The 17,903-nt window shown below is 36.4% G+C and overlaps 1 protein-coding gene across 3 annotated transcripts in view; it reads right to left on the bottom strand.

The window, feature by feature from the left end:
* NAA16 (N-alpha-acetyltransferase 16, NatA auxiliary subunit) overlaps positions 1–17,903 on the bottom strand; it is a 61,764-nt gene that overhangs the window by 36,059 nt on the left and 7,802 nt on the right. For all 3 annotated transcript variants that reach the window (XR_008840675.1, XM_056493705.1, XM_056493695.1), the window contains exons 2-7: positions 13,322–13,406; positions 10,986–11,090; positions 10,256–10,413; positions 9,030–9,164; positions 2,888–3,041; positions 1,260–1,379 (exon numbers count right to left, since the gene is read on the bottom strand). Coding sequence is in view for 2 of the 3 variants with exons in the window: in XM_056493705.1 (XP_056349680.1) it covers positions 1,260–1,379; positions 2,888–3,041; positions 9,030–9,164; positions 10,256–10,413; positions 10,986–11,090; positions 13,322–13,406 (757 nt within the window). In the remaining variant the exon portion in view is untranslated. The remainder of the gene's footprint in view (positions 1–1,259; positions 1,380–2,887; positions 3,042–9,029; positions 9,165–10,255; positions 10,414–10,985; positions 11,091–13,321; positions 13,407–17,903) is intronic.

A 17,903-nucleotide genomic window follows, 5' to 3' on the forward strand; every position in this document is an offset into this window, starting at 1 on the left:
AGTTATAAAAGTAACACTAAAATATTGTTTGGACTGGAACTAAAGCATATAAAAGCCCTAATTAAAGTCACAAGTTGGAGCTCCAGAACTTACCATGGGGGAGGAAATAGTCCTAAGACCACCTAAAAAATAAAGTAGCATTATTAGTTGTATAGAATTAGTACAGTTTTAGTCTACATAGGATTTTAATATGTCAAAAACTGCTGGACTGGTTCTTTGTTACAAACTACATGCTTTCATCAACATATTTGTTGTATCAGAGAATAACTGAGTTCCTGGTAATTTAATTTCAGAGACAATAACCATGTCATTCAACTCTATGGATACATCAGGAAAACCACTCAAAGAGCAACACTACATTCTGAATATATGTAACAAATAATTTTCATTACCCAATCACTAGCTGTGTTCTCAGACCTCCTGAGACCTAATGGTAAAACTTTCTAGAAGAAAGTTGGTTGAGAAATGCAATGCAGCTATAACATCTACAAATAATATAATTGTGAGCTTATGATTTATGATGTCATCAGAATAACTCCAATAAACTTTCACCAATTAGTGAAAAACTAAATACAAAGAAACCATTCTGTATAAATGTAAACACTTTGGAACGTTATCACTGCAAAACACTTAATATAGCCTAAATAGTTGCAAAATTGTAGTTTTGAAAAATAAGCCATTTTTTCTGGAAAAAACACAATAGCAGAAACATGAGCTGGTACTGGAGTAACCAAGGTTTTATCACATTTATCATCTTTCCTTCTAAAGTGCCAACTTAAAAAAAGAAAAAAAAAGGTATTTTTTCAGATGGTCTATTTTAAAAGGCCATCTTAAGTAGATATTTGACTATTTCCTACATGCCCCTAGAAAGAGCTACCACCTAAACAAGTTTCAAAATTACAATTTTACGTTGTGGCATATGATAGCAGTCTGACAATCAACTACTAGACCGGAATTCATTGCCATTTGGTTTCCAAGTTCATATGTGGCAAGGGAATGTTCTTCATATAAGTATCTTAGAAAATGCTACCCTTAATTCCAAGAAGATAATACATGCTGTTGGTATTTTCATGCATACAAGTTTTTCCATGAGCATTTTAAAAATTCAAGAACATACTACAAAATATTCAAGATCAGAAGGTACACAATTTTCTGCCAAATAGAACTTCCTAATCTAAAGCAGTGCCATACCAAACAGGAGTTCTAAGTGTATCCTATATCATCCATATTTTCACTGTTACCTGTGTAGCTTAACTTACTGGGTTGTAGGGCCTTTTCCAAGCCTTCATAATAATACCAGTTCTCTGCATTACGCTCAATTAACTCTTTGTATACTTCACCAGCTTCTTTCAGTCTTCCTAACTTCAGTAACATCTCTCCTAGAAATAACACAGTACAGAACTATGAATTACATCAGAAAATGCTCATGAATGAAGTTTACAATACTAGATATATAAAATTGTTCTTAAGCATACACAGATTATTGGAAAGAGTCCTTATTTTTCCCAAAGGCATTTGCTGTGTTACGAATGCTACTTGAAGCTACCACATATAGAGCTCAGAACATTCATCACCTGTGAAAACAAAGACTACCTGAATGCCTGTATCTGAGGATTTAAAATAACCATTGGGAATATCAAACAAGCAACTCCTCTTTCCAAGACTTAATCAAACAACTAGATCAGTTTTTATCAAGCTGTTTACTTAAGCACATTTTCCACATCAACTAAGCAGTTTTTAACTGGTTAAATCACTCTGGTTTGCTACTAAGTAAATTGTTCTAGGTCTAGCATGCAGTGAATTAATTTTCTTCACATCAGCTCATGCTAGGCTGTGTTACAGGATTTTGACTAAATATTGATAAACACACCAACATTCCCACCACAGCAGTATTTACAGACCAACAAGGCTTTGTCTTTTTTACCCCCACTCTGCCACCCAGCAAGTAGAAGAGGATGCACAATAAGGCAGAAGCCTACACAAGCCAAACAGCTGATCCAAACTGGTGAAAGATATGTTATGCTACTTAGTTTCATATTAAGCAATAAAAATTGAGGAGGAGTGCTGGGGCAGGTAGGCATTGCTAGGAGACTAGCTGAGCATCAGTCTACAAAAGTATACAGTGACTGCATCAGTTAAGGAACTGGGTTTGATTTTCCTTCTTTCCATCACACTACCTTCATCTCAATGCACAAGTTCTCTTGCTTTTGTTCTTCCTATTCTCCCCTAATCTGAGAATTGAGGCTGGGTGAAGTGAGTGGGCAGCTGTGTGGTGCTTACTCCACTGGTCAGGGTCAGCCCATTATAACTGCGCAAGCAAGGAGTAGCTGAATAACACATGTCATTACTCACACATATTCAGAATTCAGTATTAGCACTTCAAATCCACAGAACAACTGTGAGTTATTTTTAACCAAAAAAGTAAATTTCAGTATTCACTTCAACAAGTAAATGCATCAGAAAGCTTGAAATGGAAACAAGAACTTGATACTTCAGTCAAAAAAGAAGAAAAAAGTGTGTTTGTACTTCAAACAGTATTCTTTACGGGATTCTTTTCCATAAGATTAAAACTTGGTTATAATAATTCTGATCTATGGTAAGGTACTCTAGTGTACCAATATAATCTGAGATTTCCTCTATTCCTGTGTCAACCCAAGACAGACTACCTCCATCCACCACCCAATCTGGTAGGAAAATTATTTACTCATGCGTAAAATTGTAAATCTGTTGGTACTAGTTTGCCTATAATAACTGTTACAAATAAATTAAAGACTTAAAAGGAAAAAAAAAATAAAACCAGCATGCATGTTATTGTTTTATCATATCTGAAAGCCATTACCAAAAATTTCCAACAAAATTGGCTAAGGGAAGAATAATAATGACTTACCTTTGATTTCTTCTACTATTAATTTATCACATATTTGCTTTTCATATGTCTCTATATGTTCTAAAGACTCCTGAAAAAGATCTGCCTCTCTCATCACTTGATTCTGATATAAAATCAGTTCGCTATATTCATAATCTATTTTATTAGGAGGAACCTGGGAGGGAGAAAACAATATATTAGTTAACATTTACATGTACCTCAAATATATGCAGTATTACAGAATACAAATTTAAGCTATGGATCATAATCAGGTCTGTTTGTATACACCATCTAAACATGAAAAATTTGAAACTCCCATTACTCACAATCAAATCAGATTCATTTAAGGATATTCTTTGTAGTTAACATATTAGAAGTCCTTTATTTCTCTTTTTTCTATCGTGGTGGCAAGCTAATTAAAAAGTGACTTATATGAGAGAAAGTAAAGATCTTCACATATTTGCTTTCTGAAGCACTTATGCACTACACAACAATTTTGACACTAGTTCTACAGCAGATGGCTGAGGTCTAACAGTAATCATTTTCAGTACACCAGAATTCTGGACCAAACCATTTCTAAGAGGAATGACCCATCCATAGCTTGACAACTGGAATTTTTCAGATAGAGAACTTACACTATTTCTCTCTAACCAAATGTTCTCTGTACTAAACTTCAATCCCCCAGAAAACACAGTACACAAGCATATAGAGTTTTTTAAGCAACAGATAATTATTTTTAGGTCAGCCTGCAGTTGCACACCCAGGACTTTCTAGAGGCTACAGTACAACTAGTGGCTCATCCACCTTTCAGTGCTACAACAGCCAAGGAAGCAGGGTGACATTCAAAATTATTCCTTCCAGCAATAACTCCCTGCAGCAGATTTAGGCAATGAAAAGTCTTGCCAGAGTTAGAGTAATTCTTTTGATACTAAACACTCTTCACTAATACACAAAACACTACTCCAACTGCAAGAATATTAGCAAGCAAATGCCATCTCCAGAAAACACCAAGCAGATCAATAAAACTATATAAAATGCACTGTCCCAACAGAAATTGTTAAACACTTATAATCTAACATTATTTTTACATAATTAGAGATGAGAAGCAGTTGAGTATGACACATGATCTTTTTTCCTGTGACACTACATACTTCGTTTCTTCCTGAGCAACCAACACTTTAAAGTCACATCGGTCACTAAACAGTTTACTATTATTTTCTGTTCCTGAAAAAAGCTTTTCCTTGGTCTTCAAAGAGACAAATAAGTTAATAAACAAAAACACCATGAAAAGCCAAAACATTACACTGGCTGAAAGGAACATTCTTATTAAGAATAGTGTCCTAAACCACTACTTCCATCCCCTCCCTAAGCACAAATAGATTTTACAGGATTTAACACTTCTGATTACATGCTCTTCAGATTTTGAGAGGCAACTTTCACAGTATTGCTGGGTGTTTTTAGAAAGATTTACTTTTGCATATAAGTGGTCTGAAAGATAGTATAACTAAATAAAATACTATAAAGGTGTGTGTACCTGACAATGAACATTACTATGAAAATAGTATCATTCAAGTACCATTTCTAGCAGCTAATACAGCATAGCAAATTATCGCGAATGGAACAAGACTATATCTTACCCATAATAGTCAGCAGGTAGCATGAAATTCTACCCACTTCTCAAATAGCTCTCTTATATACAGCTTCACTTTCATTTCCATCTTTGCTCAATTTTTAGTCTGTATTACCCACTAGAAATCACTAATAAAAATATTGTGGAAAGTATTTTTAACTTCTTTACAGAATGGACACATGAAACAAGGGTTAAGCATTAAGCATGTCTTCCTGTTTATCCTTACTGCAATACCACAGAAAAAAACTGCAGAGCACTAATTTAGTTCTCTTTCACCTCCTCCTAAAAATATCCTCTCCTCCAACACAACATACATATCTAAATTCCAAATTCCACAAGTTGCACAGCTTTCTGGCACATCATGAATTTAGGCCTTCAAAACAGAGATTACCCAAAAACCCATAAAAAATATATACACAATACACACACGGATATCAACTGACTTCCTCGTAGCTGTTTTGGCTCAGCTGGATAACAAAAAAAAAAAATCAAAAAAACAACAACAAAAAACCCCAACAAAAACCAATCAACCAAAAAAAAAAAAAATCAAACAAAAACCAAAACCAACCAAATAAAAAAACCACCACGCCAAAAAATTCAAATTAAATTATTCTTACACATAAATTTGCCAGAAAGATAGTGAACTTACTATCATTCTGTTTAAAACGTTTTTTAAAAGTAATTTTAAGAAAAGTCTGTTTTCAAAGATATTTTGAAATCTCAACAACTTAACAATGATTGAAATCTGTAATTCATCAGAAGGCAAGCAGTTAACAACCCCAGTTGTTAACCTGAATAATCAGATTGTTTTATAAAGAATAAGATGTTCTATAAAGACAATGTCCACACCATCGTTATTGCTGCTCAATACATCTTTACTCCTCCCTCCCACCAAAAGAGTTATGATTCTTGCACAGGAGATGTTCAGCTTTCTCCTGAACTCAATTCTGCTGTTTCAGAATAAATTTCCTCTCCTCCTGGACCAAAGAAGGATCAACTTTTCAACAGCAGGTCCCCTAACAACTGTCACTGAAAGAATGTGACAAGATGCAGCCAAAACATACCTAAGAGCAGACCCCCAAAACTCCAGAGGTTTTCTGTCCATATCTGTATTTGTGGGCCTGATGCAAAAATTAGGAATAAAATAAAAATTAAGAATAAAAAATTGTTCTGGAAAAGAAGAAAGGAAAAATGGGACATACAACAGTAAAACAAATTGCATAGCTGTTTTATACCTTGGTTCTCGAAATTTAAATTGTGAATTGACTCTTACATAATTTTAACTTAACTTGGGACAGCATAAGCTGCTACAATTCCTGCAGAGATATCTACCTTTAACCTCATAACCTGTTTTTGACTGAAATATTGTGCCTCTGGCCAATTTACAGCTTACAGATGACAGGCAACACTGATCTTAATACACTAAGAGACAGAAAAGTCACCATTTCTAGTGATAACTTAGCCACTTAGAATAAAACTGTCAATGATAAAAAGCAGTTTATCACTTTAATTTGTTAATCAACTTCCTGACACAACTCCTTCCCTTTTTTTGCCTGCTAAGCAAGCTTCCTAGCTATTGCTCTTCTATGCTCTTAACCCAGCATAGAATTTGTACTAAAATCACCAAGGCTTCTTTCTGTTTACAGTAAACAAAAAGACTCTCTGCCCCTCACAGGCAGCTTTCTCTCTAGTCATCTTATCTTGCCATATTGTTCTTCTCATTTTCTAACTTTTTGTTGACAATAGGCTCATCAGTAAGTCTTGATTGCTCAGTAATGAGTGCTTTATGGGTAAAATCCCTGCTATCAGAACTAAGAGTGTATTTTACTTTTCATTCCTAAGGTAGCCCTGAGAAATAGTTTCACAATAAACAAGTCAGACTAAATGCAGCCTGTATCAACAAAGGCAGCTCACTTCCCTCTATTATTCCCCTTCCTCTGTCCCCTCTCACCTCACAGTTGTTCAGTTCAGCCAATCAATCCTCCCAAAGAGTGATTGTATTTCTGGCACTTAGGCTTCCTGAACCAACCCTCCACAAGTCAGCCAGTGCTGTACAAGGAAGTGGTGTGAGCACACAGGAAAAACTCAGATTGCTGGTTTTGGCAACAATTTGCAGCTAGATTAGCTGTATTATTTTGTAATACTGCATCTTCAGATATTAATCTACAATCACTAAAACTACAATTTCTTGATTTTTTCCTTAGTTTTACTGCTTGGTCTTGGCTATTTGCATTCACATCTGAGAAGACTGAGCTGCCTGAGTAATTCAAGTAAATAAGTATCACTATCCTACATTACCATTATTTATCAATTTTTGTGACACCAGATTTTATGTAATGTATTACATTTCTTTGTCTATTCATTAACATGAATGGTAAACAGCATTAGATTGCCATAAAACTCCTCAAAACATCCATTTATTAAAGAGTCCCGCTCATGAGTCATTTGGATACCCTTCAGTCTTTCAATCCTCCTTTTAAACTATCACTCTTCTATGGCAGTCACATGCAATATTTTGTGAAGTCCATCTATCAAGCTGAGTGCATACAAACTACAAGCCAAGAGGGGAGATTTGGGAAGGAAAGTAAGCAAGATGAATACCTTCTCAAAGATCCACACAATGTCCTGAACTTAATTATTTTAACTGCAGGACTGAAAAATCCCAACACCGCAAAACCAGTACATTTGAGGAGTATTGTGGAAGAGTCATCACATGGCAAACCTGAGCTCTGAGTTCACCTAGGCTCTCCTGATTGTTCTGGACCCAACACATTGATTCTCCCTTCCAGTGTTTGGGGCTCCACCTGGACCTGCACTCATCAGGGAGCTGGCACAATAAACCACAAGACTATTTTCCAGAGAAATAGAACTAATGCCTTTATATGTGCTTTTAGTGTTTTGGAGGAGAACACTTAACTGTCTCTAACAATCTCAAAAGAAGAGGACAGGCTTGATGGGACTAATTTCCTATAAAACTATTTTGTCCAACATTTGTAGCATATTTTTGTCCTTCAATGCTTAAGTAGCTTTTCTACCACTTGCCTCTGACTGACACAATGCTAATCAACAGTTAAACCAGCTCATGTACAAGTACAGGCAGTCTACCTATTTATGGGAATTTCCCAGATATCTCCAGTTTTATCAGAAAATGGAATAAGTGCTTGGTCTCATCTTTGTTTTAGGGTAAGATTTGAGATGGTGGTAACTTGCACAGCAGACTCAATACAATGCATTCATCTACAGTATTTGAATCAGGCTTAGTCACTAGACTGAACATGACAGCCCTCAACCAACCATATTTACACACAACCTTTTAGAAGAGAAAACACTAAAAACACCACTTCCATTCTCTCCAATGGGCCAATAAAACCTCTAAGCTCTTAGTCCTTGAAGAGCCTCAGTTTTTTATGCAAAAAAATTTCCATCTACTATATATTCTTTCTAACTCGAACAGTCATTCTGACACCAAACTCAGACTGGGTGCTGCTGACTCATTTGAGAACAACAACTTTTTGGTTGTCAAACACTCACAGAAGCTGACCCAATTTTGAATAAAACTTATTCTCAGTTTTTACTAAATGCTGAAGTTACAGTTCTTTTGAAATATCAAGCTATATATACCCAGCACCCAGCTTGCAACATCCTTTTTCTGACCATTTTATGTGATCAGGACAAATACTGGTCTCTCCTAGCCATTTATTTCCTTTCTTATACTTAATCCCATATATAACAACTCAGAAAGGATATGAGATGTTTGTTTTAAAAACACACAGAGTAGAGGTCAGGTAGTATCTTAGTATTCTTACACTTCCAAGTGTATTCTTACTTCCAAGATGCCTCCCCAGCTGAATGGTTCTATAAATGCTTCTTTTTCTTTCCACATTGCAGAATAATCACCACATCCACTCTGTTCTCCTAATTTAGACTTTATAGCACTGCATTACCACTAACAGAACAAGGAAACAGTCTCTCTCAAAAAAGGTTATACTCAGTGATTTTAGGATTGTACCATTTGATTTATTCAGATCTCAGCAACACCAAATCCAGTCAAAGAATTTTCAGCTACACATTCATGTTACTCTTGAAACAAAGCATTGATTTTGAGCGTACTATATACAGATGCATACAAACCACTGACAATATTTCGTTCTTTGTAGAGATGTAATGGCATCCAGACTATGGCAGGAGAAAGTATTTTGGATGTGCTCATTCACCCTATTTTCTGTAGTTTCACCTACTGTAAAGGGGCAGGATCATCACAGCTACAAGTCCCACAAACATTAAGTTTCTCTGCATGACTACTCTTGTACTCTTGTCTTCAACCCTAACAGTTTATTGAGAAGGGGGGAAAGTATTTCTGTCTAATTTGTGTCTGCTGCTAAGGTCCTAGAAATCTTTCTGCTCAAAGCAGAAACCTCCACAAATAACAAATTTATTCCTAATTCATAACTGATTTATATTTCCAAAGAACTAATTCCCCAGAGTCTATCCCTTATACAAAAAGTGTTTCCTTTCCAGACCAGGAAATCTTACCTGCTGGGTCTTCCTAAACTCTTCAAGTAATTTTAAGGCCATATCATAATCTTTTAGTAAGTGGTATGCAATGGCATAACCAATCCAGGAAGCACGTTGTGTGGGGCGCAGTTGAAGCAGCTGGTATCTTGTCTCCTTCAGTAAAAGAAAAGCAATTTTAAAAAAGAATTTTTAACCAGAATTACTACACATTTATAATGATTTAACACCAAGACAGTCAATATTTTAAAAACTTTTAAAAGCCCTAGGCAACCTTTGAAATTCTAACAGTGTGGGAAAAAGCAGCACAGTTCTGTTTGATAAATTTGGAGGTTACATTCTAAACACACAAGTCATGGAACAAAGCATAAAATCTATTTGTGGAGACACAGAAGGTGTCACTTTCAAGAGCACATTTTCAAGGCCTAAGGGCCTAAATTATTTGCAAAGATAGAGCCTGGAAATCTCACAAAGCCCCTTCTATCAGAAGTCAGGAGCTCACTGTAACTGAAGGAGTGGCATTCACTCTCCTAGGAACAAGGTCCTCACACACTACTGCAACACTCAGAACTTCTTCTCGAGTCAAATCATCCTCAGGTCAGCAATTCTATTTTCCCTTTGCATTAGTAAATTCACAGGAATTAACATCCTTAGTAAGGAGACAGAGTAATGCCAAGCCCACAGTTCAGTCCTCTACTTCACATGAAACAGATGAATCAGTTCAGCCATTTGGAAACTACTCACTTTTTGAACAAATTTTAAGGTTACATTTTTAATAATAATCATCACTGAAATTCCAGAATCAGTCATCATGGGGCAAGTTATCCACATACTAACAAGAAACATGGTATTCTTATATTATCATGTGTATTTCTTACCAAAAACTCCTTCAGCATTTGCACCCAAAACCCTGTTTGTAGGGTTCACAATTGCTTGGTAAGTACTTCTACTTGCTAATTTAAGTATCGTCCCTTTTTCTTACTATTTTAGAGAAAAATGAGTTAAGAACTATTTTTACAAAGTGACTGGTGAATCCAATTGCACAGAACAAATATTTCTAGTTCTGCTCTCAACCTCATGAAGAGATCTACTGCAGTATCTTTTCCTGCTTTCCTAAACAATAGCTTAAAACATTTTTGAAAGAGAAAAAGAGTAGCAACAGAAATACTGCCAATAAAAGGCTTCACACTGGAACAGAACAAGAGAAGGATAACAGCAATAAGTGGGAATTCAAAGAGAATACTTACTCTATATCCTTCTAAATCCCTCATCTGAATCTGCAACAAAGAGAGATCTCTCAAGATCTGTAGGTTATCTTTATCTAGTTTGAGTGCATTCCGGTAACACTTGATGGCTTCATCATATTTCTTATCTGAACGCTGCAGAAGACCATAGACATGCCAACCTAATGCGGGTTAAGGAAGACATATTCACAATTTTCCCCAAGTAACTGCAGTGCACTTGTATTATAGGCCAAACAACTTGACATCTTCCTTGAAGATCAGTATCATTACAAATGAAGATGGAGTACTGCAGCCAGACAGTAGTGTAAAATATTAAATGCTTCCAAATATTTTTTACATGAGCTGTTACTGCTTAAGTCATATTCAGAACCCCATGAGCATCATTATAGAAACTAAATTATCCAAACTCCAGACTGTAAGAGTTAGTCACAGACTTACTGCTTAAAACATGCTGCCATAATTACAGTACTTCGTACACTTACTCATGTAAGTGTTTCATTCTAACAATGGAATTTGTGTATACTTTCTACTTTTCCTCTCTTGCCCGTCTGTAACCTCAATTAGACTCCAGATTTTACAGTAAGGAAAAATACAGAGCTTTACTTGATCCATTGACAAAAGGGAAAACTTAGCATTTTGTGCATCAGAAGTCCTTGTCACAATCTCAGCATCTTAGATTTCCATCAATAGCGTGCCATACCAAAACAATCAGGTTTTGTACTACAAAGGATACAGACGTGACTCTTGACATCATTACGAAGTCCTTTACGAACAAATTCATATGCTTCCTCCTTCTTCCCTAAGCAGTTCAAGGTCAGTCCTTTCATCGCAAGTGTCTCTGGAAGAAGTATCAGATACCTGAGTTTCTGACTTCCCATATGCCAGCTTCACAGTGCAGATATCCTTTGAAATTGTTACATAGTGAAGTCCCCCATTAAAATATAATTTAGACCAGGATAGCAACCTAGCACAGCTGAAGACTATTACATGGAAGCATTTTCTTTCTTGAAACTGGTCTGAAAAAGACCACTTGAGCAGCATCAAACAGATGTGATCATCACAGACAAAAAACTTTTATTAATTTAAAAATACACTTAGCTCACTTTGATGATGTTAACAATAAGCTAAAGCAAATTTAGAGAGCTCCTCAATGTGTATTAAAGTTCCAGATGCAAAGACCAAGGGAAAAAAAGGCTGGGTCACACCACAAGATACAAAACTGTCACAATCAGTTCCCCTATTACAGACTTATTATAAAGTATTAGTTAAGGGAAGCATATTTACTGCTACCATATTAGGAATGTAAGAGATCTCAATGCAATAACATTTTAATCAACATTCTCAGAGGCACAAGATTTCAAACAGTACATTGGTATGACTACCCTCCCTCTTTCCCCATTCTTCAAGGCACACAGTAGACAAGCAAGCTGCATGTCATGCATGCACTATGCTTGAAAGCTGTTCCAGATTAATACTTCAGTTTTTTTGTTAAATAAGAAGCCACTTGTTTAGGTTCCTGACAGAAGATTAGTCACTTTTTTCATGAGGTTTTCCTCCAGCTACAACCTCCTCTCCAGTATTAATGGCAACAGACTGATCTCAAGGTCAGCTGTAACAGCAGTTTGAAGTTTTATTGATAGACCCATTTAACACTTTTTCTACACAATACACCTGTAAGTGAATGATGACCCAAAATTAGTCAATGGGGTTTTTTTTTTGGTTGTTTTTCAGTAGTCCTACATCCATACTGTAAGAACAGAGGAAGTCAGAGTACCTTTCAAAGAATAAAATGTTTTAAAAAGAATATCCACATTGTGGGAATGGAAGTAAGCTAATCCTGCCTTCCCATACCAGGGAGATAACTGCCCAGCCACACCAATCTGTTTTGCCACCTTCTCACTAAACTTTTGAAACTCCTTTTCTCTGAGGCTAAGTGTGACAAGTACAGCTTTCCATCAGATTATTTCGCTGGCTTAGTTCTGCTTCAGCTGTTCATTTCAGGCTTTACTCCCTAGCTTCAAAGTCATTAGGGTTCAAAGCCCTCATAGTATGTGGACTGCCAAGGAAGCTAGCTGTCCTGGAAAAGTTTAAGAGGTAGCAAGAGCAGAAAAGACTGATCTGTATACTGAGACATAAAAACAGAAGTGCTAGTAGAGACACATGCATTAGGTCAAAGCTGAACAAACCACTCTAGCTTTGAAGCAACAAAAAAACTACTTTTATCTCTAGGGAAGTAATGAAGACAACAAAGAAATAGCAGGCATGGATGGAAGCATGAAAAGGATTAGTCAAACACTGACAAGATTTGACAACACCAAATAGGAAAGTAATTTTACTGACACAGTAGATGAACACTCTGTAAGGTTGCTTCAACAATAACAAAAAACCCAAAAAATTCTCTGTATCAGAAAAGAGGGTCTGAATAATGTAACAGAAACCTGTAATACAGTAAGACTACAGTATCCTATTGAGGATGTAAATAGAATTTAACAGATGTAAATAGAAGCAATACACTGCCACCCTGTTTCCTACAATATTTATCAGAGCAGGATCACCAGATTCTGTCTTCAGCTTCACGTATTAACAGCAATAGTATTACACTTAGCTCTGCTCCCTTTAGGCAGCAACTTGGTATGCAGCACAGAAAGTATAAGACTATGAACTTGACAAAAGAACCCTCCACGTTTTTAATTTATTGGCAGAACACGTTCATATAATATTCAAAAAAAGGCTGGGCTTGCTTTAAATAGGAATGTAAGAAAAACCCACATCAGCATTCTGACCCAAAAACCTAGAAAGATAAGCTGGAAACTTCAACAAAGTGTAGCCTCCACCATATATTTTTCATCTTCAACATCCCATTGCACCAGGAGTGTTTGACTGAAGCAGAGTAGAAACCTCATCCGAATGCACAAAGACTGAAAATCCAGAGTAATTATACAGTCATAACAACAGAATCACACACCACAACAGTCTCTTTTCTTTCCCAATAGTATGATACAGACTAATAGTGCATTTAAGCTCTTGACAGGAGACAAAAAAAAAAAAAAGTCTTGAGTCTGCAGTTACCTCCATGTTCAGCAAATTTAGGGTTAGAAAGGATCATCTTGCAGAACTTGAGTCCATTTTTGTACTGTTTTTGTTCGTAACATTTCTGTAAAAGAGGTGAAATACAATCACTGAAAAGCATTTAGAACTACAGTACCTTAACATACTATTACAAATGTAGCCATTCATCCAGCAAGGTATGGTGATCAGATCACTAACAAACTCTAGGCAAATATACCTACTCCAATTGCCTCTTCTCAGCATTCAGAACATGCAGCAAATACTCTACCTCATGGTCTACTTTTCTATAAAAAAGTAATTCCTTTTCAACAGAAATAGGAAAGGGAAGTAGCAATACTTACTTCAATTCAGAAATTCTTAAAATAGAACACAGAGTCAAGAATCTTGATTCAACAAAACTTTTGAGGAGAATTCATCTCAGAGTCTAGGCACTCCTTTCAAAATCCTATTTCCCCGGCCTAGTGACTTCCCAGAACAAGATATCTCAAGACAGAAGACTTTCCTAGATGCCAATAAAGACTTTTGGAAAGAAGAGAGAAGCCATGAAGTAGGATAGACTTACAATCTCAGAAATAGATACAGAGGTATCAGGGTGGGAGAATTTACCTGGTATTAAAAAAATAAAACACCTAATTTCAGCCTGCAATAGTACAGCTAAGGGCTCCTTACAGATTTACTTAGAATACAATTTACCTAATTACTAGGTAAACTGGCAAACAGTGTGGTTCAACTGTGGGAGCGTATGGAAGAAACAATATGTGAACGTGGGTCCCTTTTCTTCTTTAGGAAGATACTACCTAAATCACTAAGGTTTTAGTAATTTAAATTAACTACTGATCACTACAGTGGATCACTAAAACAAATCTGTTTAAACCAGTTAAAGGCATGCTTGTGTCAGTAAACATGAAAGTGACTTGAGGTTACTTAAGCTTTTTAATGTAGGAAAACCACCAAACCAGGCAAAACTTGGCACGAATTTCAGTTAATAAGGAGTATTGTCCTGCTGTAATTTAGATAGCTATTCTCAGGAGAAGATATGTCATTCCAGTTATGTGCTTGAGTGCTTTAGTGCTTTAGCAGTCTCTCATAGATCATACCCACTCCATCAATCTTTCAGGACAAAGGCAAAGTCTGTGTTAAATTAATATGTAGATAGCAACTTCTTTGCAATCAGAACAGATCATCCCACTACTTCACAGGGTAAAAGCAATACAGAAACATACCGACGCCCACTTTGGGGTAATTGGCTAAGGTAACAAAACAAGGGCCCTCCCCCCAGTCTGTGAGGAAGGGCTTAACTGCACACAGTTTTTAGGTTCTTGTTGCCTGAAACTCAAGACATTTGTAGTTAACCATGACTAAGTGCAGATTAAATCATAGAATAATTTAGGTCAGCGGAACCCTCATTGGAGGTCATGAAAATCAACTCTAAAAACAAAACAGAGCTAACCTTGATAGTAGATCAGGTTGATCTGCCTGACTGACTTCTGGCAGGATGGCCAGAGAGTTCCCATCAGAAACAAACAGTTATACTATGGAAATTCACATTTCAACAACAACAACAGAAAAGCTCTGAGATTTTTTAACTGAGAACTTGTTTCAATGTCTTTTACCAGAAATAACCTAGGTTGTAGCAAAACTTGGAGTCCCCTCTAGGGGAAGGTGAAGTTCTCCTATTCATCTACTTTCTTTGTTAACTCATGATGCTTAGTATCACTTTTAAAGAATCCTAGGAAAATACCAACAACCTGTTAACTTTCTAAACTTACTCAAGTATGCCTAAAAAAGTAGCAATAGTGAACATTCATTCACGGTTCTACAACTCTTGCAATGTTGAGTGAAACCCCATATATATAGTGGTGCTTAACCAGAAGCTATTTCAGTCAAGTGTGCACTTAAAATAGATTAACTACTGGAGAAAATCAGATCCATTATCCTGTTCTAACATTTTTATCCTATAGAGTTCAGTCTTAGGCCTAGAATAAGAACTGAATTGAAGATAATTAGAAACAAATGTGATTTTTGGAGGACATACAAGATCACATTTTCTAAAGCCCAGCAGATGAATGGGAGAGAAATAAATGCACGCCACACTGAGAGCAAATATAAGTTAAATATTCAGTTTGTTGGCTTGCTGATAAGATAAGCAGCATCCTTAATTTAGGTTGAGAGAAGACCTCAGACCCAAGTCCAAACTTTCATTCAGTACTGCTAAGTCCACCACTAAACCATGTCCCTAAGTGCCACATCTACACATCTTTTAAATCTCTAGGGTTGGTGATCCAACCCCTTTCCTTGGCAGCCTCTTCCAATGCTTCCAACCCTTCCAATTGAAGAAATTTTTCCTCATATCGAATTTAAACCTCCTCTGGTACAACTTGAAGCCATTTCCTCTTATCCTGAAGCTTCTAAGAGAAAAGACCAACCCCCATGTAACTATAGCCTCCTTTCAGGTAGTTGTAGCACAGATGGACATTTCACAGTTGGGACGCCTGATGTCTTCATATGTGTTCTCAAGTTTTTTACTTATCAGGACAAATGTGGCTGAAATGCATCCACTAGAATCTGTCCCACTGCATTAAAGTCTTTGTTACACTAAAAGCTTGAGTTAATTTGCTGAGGTTTTTTTTTTTTTTTTTTTTTTTAAACTCTTATCTGTAGTGCTTAATGTGATGCTCCCCAGCACTCCTTTATGGCAATCATTTCCTGATAAAGCTAAAACCAAATCATGAATGTTCACAAACTTGAAACCTCAGAGGGAAATTGTGGCAAGGTCAAAATGTTATCCAGAACTTCCACTATGAGATGTTCCTGGAAGGATGCTACCTTGTCTAGCAAAAATCTCATTACAGCTTTTTTCAACACTAACTCAATAATATAATTTGCTTGTAGATTGCCATACAATTAATCTAGATACCATTTTGTGTACTCTGAGGTAAGTATCAAGTGCCTCTACACAGATGCCAAACTGGCACTGCATTTGAGAAATAATCATAATTATAAAGGTAAAAACTCCTACTAACAAGGATACAACAACGAAAAACAAGAAAAGACTTGATTCCTGTATTAAAATGCCTTGCTGCATCTACTTAGCAAAATGGCATTCATAAATTGTATTTCTTTTGTACAATGTCTCGTTTTTTTAAAGACCTAAAATCCCTTCCACTACTAAATAAAACATAATCAAGGATCTGAATCACTAGCATTACTTGTAAAACAGAAGGACTTCACATGTCACCACTCAATCACATATGTCACCTACATCTTACTTATTATACTTAACTATTTATAACACCAGGTTAGTGCAGGGATGATTTTACAAACTACATCTCCCTAGACATAGCATCTGCTACTTTGAAAAAGGCCCTGCATTGAGAGAACAGTTACATTTTTCACATACGCAGTTTAATACAGTTAGGCAATTTTATGGCTGAAGAACATCTCATTATCTCAGACATTAAACACTCACTTCCAAGAAGTCGTCTTAACAAAAAATATTCTCAACTGGCGACTTGAAAAGAAACTGCAGCTGCAGAAACCAATTCCCTTTCTCACTCCATGGCCCCAGTGCCTCTGAAGGTATTCAAGTGATGTATTATTTCATAAAGCATTTTTAGGTGAAGACTAGATCAAGAGTAGCATCACATTCAAATACTGAGAACAGCTATTGCATCAAACCAAATAGTGTTAAGCATAGAAATCGGGCTTCTCTGATCAGCTTAAATGTTTTAATAATTTAAAGTTGTTTAAGATGGTCTGTGACTGTAACAAAGCTGCAGTGGCACACAAATTGTACAGTGACCCATCAGATGGTGAGTTTGTGTAAAGGGGGCTTGCAAGAAAGATGGGGACAACTTTATAGCAGTGCCTCTTGTGATAGGCTAAGGGGTGATGTTTTTATGTTAAAACATTAATTCATATTAGACATAAGGCAGGCATTTTCTATGATTATAGTGGTGAAACACTGGAAAGGTTAGGTTGCCCACCGAGGTGACAGATGATCCCTTCCTGGAAACATTCAAGGGGTTCTGAGCCACCAGATCTAGTTGAAGATGTCACTCCTAATGGCAGGTAGTTGGACTACATGGCCGTTAAAGGTCCCTTCCAACCCAAGCTACTCTATAACTATGTGCAATTTCTTTAACAACAACACTGCAATTTAAAAATAGGTTCTGCTGTCTCTCAATAATAACTTATCAAACACAAAATCCAAATCAACATTTTAACATTATTCTCCAATCCTACTTGTACAGTCCACATACTGTTAAGACAGATCTGCACATCAATAGGCTGCCTTGCCAGAAACTTGATGGAGTGTAAGAGCCACCAATAAGAAAAACAACATTTCAAACCAATTACACAATTTTAACATAGCTGCATAAATACAGCTTCAAGTTTTATTAATAGAACAAATGAGAGAAACATTAGGTTGGAAAAGACCTCTGTAATTGCCAAGTCCAGCTGTCACATTCTCATTGAGACATGCCCCCAAGTGCCATATTTACATGCCTTTTTAAATACTCCCAGGGTTGGTGACTCAACCACTTCACTGGCCAAGCTAAACTTCCCCTGATGCAACTTG

The sequence above is a fragment of the Oenanthe melanoleuca genome, chromosome 1 (genome assembly GCF_029582105.1).
Source record: "Oenanthe melanoleuca isolate GR-GAL-2019-014 chromosome 1, OMel1.0, whole genome shotgun sequence".
NCBI classification, from domain to species: domain Eukaryota; kingdom Metazoa; phylum Chordata; class Aves; order Passeriformes; family Muscicapidae; genus Oenanthe; species Oenanthe melanoleuca.